At 41.6% G+C, this 10,021-nt stretch overlaps 1 protein-coding gene across 1 annotated transcript in view; it reads right to left on the bottom strand.

Annotated features, from left to right (window-relative positions):
• Fam69a (family with sequence similarity 69, member A) overlaps nucleotides 1–10,021 on the bottom strand; it is a 97,090-nt gene that overhangs the window by 5,880 nt on the left and 81,189 nt on the right. The window contains exon 3 of the mRNA XM_005385041.2: nucleotides 1,906–2,013. Within this exon, the coding sequence (XP_005385098.1) occupies nucleotides 1,906–2,013 (108 nt within the window). The remainder of the gene's footprint in view (nucleotides 1–1,905; nucleotides 2,014–10,021) is intronic.

Here is a 10,021-nt window from a genome sequence, read left to right as displayed (position 1 = left end):
TGGTTTTTTTCTCTGGTACCAGGAATTGAACTCAAGACTTTGCACTTGCCAGGCAGGCGCTGTGCCGCTGAGCTAAATCCACAGCCCCATTGTTACTTAATCCTTGTACCAACTCTATGAGGTAGGTACCACCATTATCATCATTTCTTTGTTGGGGAAACTGAACCAGAGATAAGTAAGTAACAGCTAAAGGCAGCATAGTAGTGGTGATGCCAACATTTGAAACTAGCTGGTCAAGACTAAGAGCTGCTGGTCTTAACCACTTATTCTAGGGGCTGCCTTTCTTCTGTATAAAAAATGAACAGGATCTGGGCGTGGTGTAATCCCAGGTACTTGAAAGGCTGAGGCAGGAAGATTGCAAGTTTGAGGGCAACCTGAAGAACTTAGTGAGACCCTGTCTCAAAAAATAAAAGGAGCTGGGTATAATTCCATGGTAGAGTGTGTGCCCAGCATGTGCAAGGGCCTGAACTTAATCTGTAGCACCTAAAAAATGGTCATATTAAGCATAATATTAATACAAACAAAGATTGTATCACTCCTCTTCAAAGCTTCTGATAAATTCCCAATTCAATTAGAATAAAGCCCATTCCTTTCCATAGCCTGGTGAGCTGGCCCAGTGTACTCCTCCTACTTGATCTTTTTGTTTGTTTGTTTGTTTGTTTGTGTTGTTTCTAGGAACCGAACTCATGACCTCGCGCTTCCCAGGCAGGCACTGTGCCACTGAGCTAAATCCCCAGCCCCTCCTACTTGACCTTGTACCATTTTCTTCCTACTTCTCTATGTCCCAGCTACTCTGGTCTTTCTCTTCTTGGAACCTGCCAAGCTTCCTTCTGCTTCATGATCTGCTTCACTTGCTCTTGGTTCTTCCCGGAGTGGACTCTCCTCGATCTGCCTATGGCTAGCTTCTCCACATCATTCCAATGGCACCTTAGAAAGGCCTTTCCTGCCCCCTTGTCTACAATAGGTTCTTCTAACTCATCTTGTTTTGTTTCCCTCATAGTCTTTAACACACTCTGACATTATCTTATCTATTTATCCACTTACTTATTATATATCTTCTCTCATATTAGCATTAACATAAAAGCACAGGTGCAACAGCGGTGCGTGCCTATAATCCCAGCACTCTGGGAGGTGAAGGCAGGAGAACTGTGAGTTCGAGCCCAGCCTCGGCAACTTACGTACAGCTTGACTCAAAATAAAAAACAAGAAGGGTTGGGGATGTATTTCAGTGGTACAGTGCTTCTGGATTCTAAAAAACAAAACCAAACCATTTCCATTGCCCACGGATGTTTGTTGTATTTTCTTCTAGTTCAATGGTCATTTTATTGTTTTTATTTATATTTCTTTGATGAGACACAACTTTTTTCATTATGTTTATCAGTTGTTTGTGGCTCTTACTTTGACTTCGATCATCCTGTGCCTACAGTGTTTGACTCTACATTCAGGTCTGTGTTCTCTGTGATGTGATCTCTGAAAGGTCTTCCTCGATCTCCTTTCTCTAAAGCACTTCGGGAGGTACCATCCCACTCCTTGCATTTTCTATCAGTTCACCTGCTGGATCTCCTACAGAGAACACTGCATGTTTTATAATGACATTGTTTACTTGTTGTTTATCTATCAACCATTTGTATCTACAGCTCTCTGGGATAATGTAAAGTTTGGAGGGGAAGTAATCTTGTCTGTCTTCATCATCACTGTATTTCTAATAATTAAAACAATGTCTGGAATATACTAAGACTAAGGAATTATTACATATCTTTCGCATCAATGAATCAAAGCACTCAAAATTGAAATACAGGTAACGTGCTAAATCTCTTGTTCAAGAATTATTTTCATAAAGCTTTTAGTTTAAGGTAAAGTTAGAGCTCACTGACATTCTGTTGTATTCCTTTTTAGTGTCCATACCTGATTGTTGGGCTTGGTGGATAAGCATTTTCCAAAGTAAAGAGTTTCTGTAACGCAAAGGCTATTACACGCTGGCCCATCAATAACTCCAGTCTTGTACTTGTCACACTAAAAACCGAGAAATAAAGACACAGTTAATAAAAATGTTCCTAAGAAGAAACATCTGGCAAAGACAAAGTTCCCTCCTGGGGAGAGCTCAGGCTTTGGATTTACACAGATCTGGATTTGAATCCAAGCTCTGATTCTAACTGGCTCTGTGATAAGGTTCACTGCTCCTGGGATGTGCACAGTATTCTGAAACCATTTTTCCCATTTAACATCATCTTCACTCTCTCTAAGAACAGAGGCTTTCTGCCCCACCCCTTTGTGTTATTGTAGTCTGAGCCCAAGGCCTCTGCTCAGAGCTATACCCCCAGCCATTTTTAAAATTTTAAATTGCTAAGTTGCCCGGGCAAGGTCTGAACTTGTGATCCTTCTGTCTCAGTGTTGAGATTACAGGTGAGCCCTCAACACCCAGTTGAAGCACTCTTTACAACAAAAATGACCTTGATTTTAAAATAAATTTAAAGGAGCCGGGTGCGGTGGCGCATGCCTGTAATCCCAGCACTCGGGAGGCTGAGGCAGGAGGATCACTGCAAGTTTGAGACCAGCCTAGGCTATAAAGTGAGCTTAAGGCCAGCCTGAACTGCAGAGAGAGACCCTGTCTCAAAAAGACAATAAATAAATAAATAAATAAATTTAAAGGTTTAAGATAACACAACAATTTAAAACAACAAAATAAAGTTGTATCTGCTATTTTTTTCATCCTTGAGATCACACAAAGCAAGAAAAGGAGAAAATGAATGTAAATTCCCTTTGATAAATACGGTATCATTTAACCATTGAGGCTAGCCTGGGCTACATACTGAGTTCAAGGCCAGCCTGAATCGCACAGCAAGACTCTGTCTCAAAAAATAAAACAAAAATAAACAGGAAATAACACAAGAATGAATAATAATCAAAAAATAGAAGCAAGAAATCTATACAGTAAATCTGTAATAATTGGGAATGCTGGGCACATTCGCACCTGCCTATAAACTTAGCTACTCAGGAGGGTGAAGTAGAAGCATGGTGATTTCAAGGCCAGCCTGGGCGACTTGGTGCGACCCTGACTCAAATGTTTTTTTGAGACAGAGTCTTGCTATGCAGTTCAGGCTGGCCCCAAACTAGCAGTGATCCTCCTGCCTCAGTCCGCTGAATGCTGGGATTGCAGGCCTGCACCATCATGCCCAGCCCCAGGCCTCAAATTTAAAAACAAAGTAGAAAGGGCTAGGGATGTTGCTTAGTACCTCTGGGGCTCCATCTCCCGCACTGAGAAAGGAAAAGAAGGAGGGAAAGAAGGAGGAAGAGAAGAGTATAAGGAATGGAATAAAGAGTGCAAATGTTAAAGAAATTTTCCGGAAAAAGTGTTGCCATGAAGCAGACTGAACATATTGTGTGAGTAAAAAGAATTCACTGAAACAGTTTAAAATAAGACTTCAAAGCAGAAGAAATGCTGAGGAAACAGAAGGAAATGGATAACAAGCTAACGGAATTTATTTATTTATTTTTATTTTTTAGTCTTTTTGAAACAGGGTCTTGCTATGCAGTTCAGGCTGGCCTTGAGTTTACTTTGTAGCCCAGGCTGGCCTCGAACTTGCAACAATCCTCCTGCTTCAGCCTCCCGAGTGCAGGGATTACAGGTGTGCACCACCATGCCCTGCAAGCTAACAGGATTTATTTGTTTATTTATTTATTTATTGGTTTTGGCTTTTTTCCGGCACCGGGAATCGAACTCACGACCTCGTGCTTGCCAGCTGGGCGCTGTACTGCTGAGCTAAATCCCCAGCCGCCAAGCTAACGGAATTTAGAAGGAAAAAATAAGCAAAAAGTCTTAGAAATAAAAGTGACATTGTAAATGGTGAAGGGAAGGAAGAAGAAAAAAGGATAAAAATATAATATGGCTGATGAGGACTAGATTGAGGAAAGTAAGCAAAATGAAATGGAAATTAAAAGAAAATGAATTTGAGATAAATTTATAGACACAGAAGAGAGAAGATATCCAGTATGTCCATATAAGGGAGAACAGGAGTAAGTGGAAAAGAAAAAAAAATTCCAAGTAGAATTCAAGGACACTTCATGTAAATGAAAGAATACTTGAATCTACAGGTAGAAAGGACATATACCATTCCAAGAAAACCTGGTGCTGGATGACCTCTATCACATATCCCTTTGATATTTACTGAACTTCAAAAATAAATTATCCTTTGAGCATCCAGGCAAAAAGATCAAGGCATATTTAAGGGCAAACAAATCAGATTAACATCAGATTTCTCCACAGCCACATCCAGGGGAAGACAATAGTAGTAAAACGCCGCTGAAGTCCTTGGGAAAGGGCGTGTGACTTGCCCGTGTCTTGGCTTTCTTGTTTATAAATGACAAATGTTGACAGCATTTGATTTATGGCATCACTATGATTAAATGGCATAATAAGTACAGAAAGCCTAAAGACTCAATAATAGGTATTGTTTTGTTTTGTTTTGTTTCCGGTACCGGGAATCGAACTCACGACCTTGTGCTTGCCAGGCAGGCGCTGTGCCACTGAGCTAAACTCCCAGCCCCGGTATTCTTATTTTATACAGCTGAACTTTCAAGTAAAAGGTATTACATGTTTCTGAACTAGCTTTTTTTTTTTTTTTTTTGGCATGACAGGGTCTCACTATGTAGTTCAGGCTGGCCTTAAACTCATTATGTAGTCCAGGCTGTCCTCAAATGCATGCAATCCTCCTGCCTCAGCCTTCTCAAATGCTGGGATTACAGGCATGCACCCATGCCTGGCTAACTAGCATCTCTTGAAGAAATTAGTAATTTGAATTCAAACATGGAAGCCTAGGGGGATTGATACAGTACACTTCTGGGTGCGGCTGGATGGGCCAAGGAGGTGTGATGCCTTGGGGTCTAATCTGACCCCTGGCCCTTTCCTCGCTGCGCTGTTCCCCTGCTCTACTCCCCAGCTACCTCGGCCTCCGCAGCTCTCCTTTACCACACTTTCTGCCACGCTGTTTCCGCTTCAGAGCCAGCTAAGGACGGACGGAATCCTCTGAAACCAAGCAAATAAGCCTCCCTGCCTTCAATTATATATGTTAGGAATTTGGTCCCAGCAAGGAAAAGCTGACCAATACAAGGGCTGATCAGGGGAAAGGGAGGTGGTAAAAATAAACATGATGAGGAAAGAACAGGGTAGTGATAATGAAAAGTACAAACAACTTTATGGCAACACATTCTAAATGAACATTTTTTTTTTTTTTGGTCTTTTGGAGACAGGGTCTCACTATGCAGTTCAAGCTGGCCCTGAGCTCACTTTGTAGCCCAGACTGGCCTCTAACTCACAAGGATCCTCCTGCCTCAGCCTCCCAAGTGCTGGGATTACAGGCGTGTGCCACCATGCCTGCCTAAATGAACAATTTTTAAAACAAAATTATAAATAATAAAAAACAATGCCAGAAGTAATAGCAAAATTGAGTAAGACTAAGAAAAAATTTAAAAAATTAAACCAATAACCAAAAATCTTTTCCTCCAAAGAAAGCACATCTGGGAGGACAACCTAGCATGTAGTCCCGCTTGTAACAGCAGAAAATGGGGAACAATGTAAACGACCATCAACAGGAGAATGGCTGAAAAAACTCGTCTATTTGCACAATAAAATACTACACAGTCATTAAAATGAAAGAAGTAGGCCCATACACAGCAACATGGAAAAATCTCAATGTTAAGAGGAAAAGTTGCAGAACAGTATGTGTGGTTAGTATCATTTATTAAAACATAGAAATATGCAAAGCAATAAACACTACTGTATTTATTATATATAAGGGGTGGTTAAATTTTTAAATTAAAACAATTATTATACTAAAAGACACATTTCCAAGAGTGATAGGAAGTATTTCTGAAGCAAGGGGGAGTATTCTGAGGGAGAGTAATGGCAATATATCTTTCACTGGAATACTTTTTTTTTTTTTTAAACACAGTCTCACTTATGACTACAGAGGAGAAAGAAAACAGGCTGTTGCTAGACACAGGTGCAAGTCTCTTGGTCCTTCTTTTCAATCCTGGCCTTCCTTCCAGCCGTAACACCTCAGTGAAAGGAGTCACTGGTGAGGAGGTAATATGCTATTTTTGACAACCCTTAGGCTGTAACTACTTGTTAGATCCTTCTTGTGTATCTCTGTCTTCCTGAGAAACCACTTTGAAGATACCACCATGTATTACAGCAGGCACTGGTATTTTCCTACTAATCTGTCCATAACTCTGTAATGTTTGTATTGTTCCTATCCTATTTCGTAAATGGATGTATGTTTATTACTAGGTGTTTCCTACAACAACCATTGAGAATAGTTAATGATTTTTCAATAGGTCACTCATGTATAGCTCTATTTATTTTCTTTAGAAGCCACTTTGAAGATACCAAAGTATAGCACAACAACTCGATAATCTCCTACCTCTTTTGTCTCTAACTCACTATTATTTGTCTATTTGTTTTCCTGAGAAACTATCTTGTAGATAACAATATGTAAAACAACAACCATTGATAATTTCCTACCACTTTGTCTGTAATTTGGTAAGGCCCCCCCCCCCATTATTATGTTATCCTTCTTTTACTCTTTAAAAAAAAGAAAGAAAGAAAGAAAGAAACACAGTCTCACTAAGTAGTCCAGGCTGGCCTTGAACTCACTATGTAGCCCAGGCTGGCTTTGAACTTGTGGTGATCCTCTGGCCTCAGCCTCCTGAGCGCTGGTATTACAGGTGTGTGCCACCATGGTCAGCTGTAATGAATTTTTTTTGTTTGTTTAAAAATTCACTGCATTTATTGATCACCCCTCACTGGCCAACTGTTTATGGAAACTTTTGTTAAATAAAAACATCATGGTATTCACCAGATCTGGTACCATGCAACTTCTGGCTCTTTCCCAAAGTTAAAATGACTATGAAAGGTGAATATTTGTAATTACTTCAGGATACTGAAGCAGCTATAATAGTGCCACTAAAGACACTCATGAAAAAGGGCTTCTAGAAGTGGTTCAGAAAGTGACAAGAATGATAGGATAAGTCAGTTTGAGTCAAGGAAAGTATTCTGAGGGGGAATAGTGTTGTTTACTATAATAACCAAAAAATAAACACCATATGTTCATCATACCATGTACACATAGAGAAGCTATGCAAACATGATGTCAAGAACTCACACCAAATTCATGAGGGTAGTTACTCTAGAGGAGGAAGGAGATTATTAGCATTATAGAGAACTTCAACCGTAACTAATATTTTCTTTCTTCTGAAAAGTGAAGCAAATACAGGAAAAGGGTATGACTTGCTAAGAAGGTGGCAGGTACACAGGTACTTGCCGATTATTTTCTGTATGCCAACATCACCCCAAGAGTTTGGCAGGTACATCTCTTTAACCCTCACAACGCGCCTAGGGGTGTGCATTACCATCCTCTCCATGTCATTCGCGAAGACACTGAGGCAAGGGAGGTGAGGGAACCTGTGGAGCAGGTCAGTGGTGCTGGGGTCTGAGGCCAGGCCCTCTACCTCCAGGGCCTCTGCTCTGGACTGGGCAGGCGAAAGAACCAGAACTACTTATGGAGGAAAGAAACCAACCGATCACGTTTACCACTGACGGGGGTCGGACACAGTTCTCCAGCAAGGTCTCGGGCTGCGCTTGTTCTCCCCACAAGCATGTGGAAGCAGGGCCACGACTACTTTTGCTTCCTTGGGGCTCTGCACATTGCCTAGCACACCATCAAACACAGGGGAAGAGCACCGCCAGGCAGGCGAGTGAGTAAAGTGTACCCTGGGTTTTTACTCAGGAGTAGTAGCTGTATTACAAACAACTTCTGGGATAGGGCTGAAAGAGCTATCCCTTCACCTGTACTGACTGTGGGCTTCTGAATTTTGTCCTTAACTCTGGTTAAGGTCAGGATTTAAACATGGCCTTCTCTGAACACCCACCTTCCAAATGAATAATCCTGAGGCTGTATATTTCTTTCCTGGCCCTGTTTTTCCTCTCTTCGTTCTGTATACAGCATTCCCAAAAGTGTATCATTTGCACTCATGTTTTCTTTCCTGCTAGGAACTAAGATGATTTGAAGGCACAGACTGGACTACATTTATCTCTGAACCCATCCCCTGTACCAATTAGCACAGTTTGGCATCTAAGTTTTCAATGTGTCTTAACTAACATAAAGAATGTAGTGGCTTTGATTTTAAAACTTTACTGGGAACCAGACTTGTGGGTGTGCACCTACAGTCCCGGATGTTCTCTGGAAGCTGAGGCAGGAGGCTCCCAAGCTTGAGCCTGGGAGTTCCAGACCAGCCAGGACAATTATAGGGATACTCTGTCTCTTAAAAACAAAAAACAGGTCTGATGGCACTCATACTCCTATAATCCCAGCTACTCAGGAGGCAGAAGCAGAAAGATCACAAGTTCAATGCCAGCCTGGGCACCTTAGTGAGACCCTGAATGGAAGTAAACTAAAAAGGAGCCTCAGCGGTCAAGTATTTGTATGCACAAGGCCCTGGGTTCAGTTCCAGGGTGTACATGGGGGCACCCACTGGGGAATCATTTTCCATAATATCTAAATTTTTTGTTTTAAGCATAAGCTAGGTATGTTACTAGCACACTGGTTAGCAGTGTAGACTTGTCTGGTATTCACCTAGAAAAATCTGATTTCTTGTTTTGAGCAAAGGCCTAAAGCCAACTCTGCATCAAAGAGGTAGTCACAAAGAACAGGCTCTTCAACTTGTGGTTTCCATCACAAGCCAGAAACGAATTCCCACATGCTTGTGTGGAAGGGACAGTTGGCCACATAATGCTTTGTTTTATTTTTCAGGCACAGCCATATACACAAACTATAATTACTGTAACACGATTTTCTAAATAAAATATACAAAAATTATAAGGAATGTTCAACTTTACAATAAGCAGAAAATGTCAAAGGTTTTCCACTCCGAAGATTTTTATTTCCGGACATTTAATAACCACCACCCTTTGCTTGCAAATACTTCCTAGTACCAGAAGATGGCAGCATTTAGCTTCACGTTACAAAACCCACCCATGCTGAGGAATGATTTCATAAACTACGGGAACTGTACCACAAGGGGGCAATGGAATAAACACATGTATAGTCCTAGGTTTTATATGATTTCCTAAGACCCATGTTCTAAAAATGTATTTCAGGTATCAACTGCAGACTTCAGTTTCTCCTTCTAAGGGAGGAGGGAGTGGGGAACAGCTGGGTTCTTCATAGTGCCTGAAAATCCTCGCCTTGTCTCTCCTCAAGACCTTCTCCATTCCTAAATCAGCTATTCTACATCTTCACCATTTTAGCACTCACTTTATCTTCAGCTCCAATCCTTGCCCTCTGCTGACTTCTCTCTTAGTCACTGAAAGTATTCAAATTGTTCAAATCTCCCTCCCTGCGCGCCTCCGCCTCCCATGTGCTGGGATCACAGGGGAGCGCCATCATTCCCGCCTAGCCTCGAATTTGTGACCCTCCTGTGTCAGCCTCCCGAAGCGCTGAGATTATAGGTGTGCACCTCCATGCCTAGCTCTTCCCTTCTGTTATAATAGCCGTAATTTATTTTAAAATCCCAAGTGCACACAGTAGGGTACGTGTGTGTATGCGCGCGCAGGTCATACTCAGGTCATCTGATAGTTTAATCAGGCATGCACACCTGTTTGGCTAGCGCTCTAACCAGGAAGCCAATGCTCCAGACACAGTGACTTTAAGTGCTTTTATATTCCTTCTCTCGATCAAGGCTAATTGACTTCCCAGCATTTCTTTACTAGAGGGGGCTCAAACCCAGAACTTATGTGCACCAGGACCTTAAGCATTCTGCCACTGAGCTACACGCCCAGTCCCATTTCTGAGATTTTGTTCATGAGAAAATTGGGATTTTAAGTCAGGCATGGTGGCTCACGCCTATAATCCCAGTGCTGGGGCCAAAGCACTGCTGTGAGTTTGAGGCCAGTTTTTGCTGCCTAGTAAGTTCAGGACCAGCTTGCACCATATAGCAAGACCCTGACTCAAAAAAAAAAAAAAAA

This window comes from Chinchilla lanigera, unplaced genomic scaffold (genome assembly GCF_000276665.1).
Source record: "Chinchilla lanigera isolate Chin_1 unplaced genomic scaffold, ChiLan1.0 scaffold00022, whole genome shotgun sequence".
In the NCBI taxonomy this organism is placed as follows: domain Eukaryota; kingdom Metazoa; phylum Chordata; class Mammalia; order Rodentia; family Chinchillidae; genus Chinchilla; species Chinchilla lanigera.
Note: the sequence above shows the minus strand (reverse complement) of the source record. Positions and strands in the feature narration are given on the sequence as shown.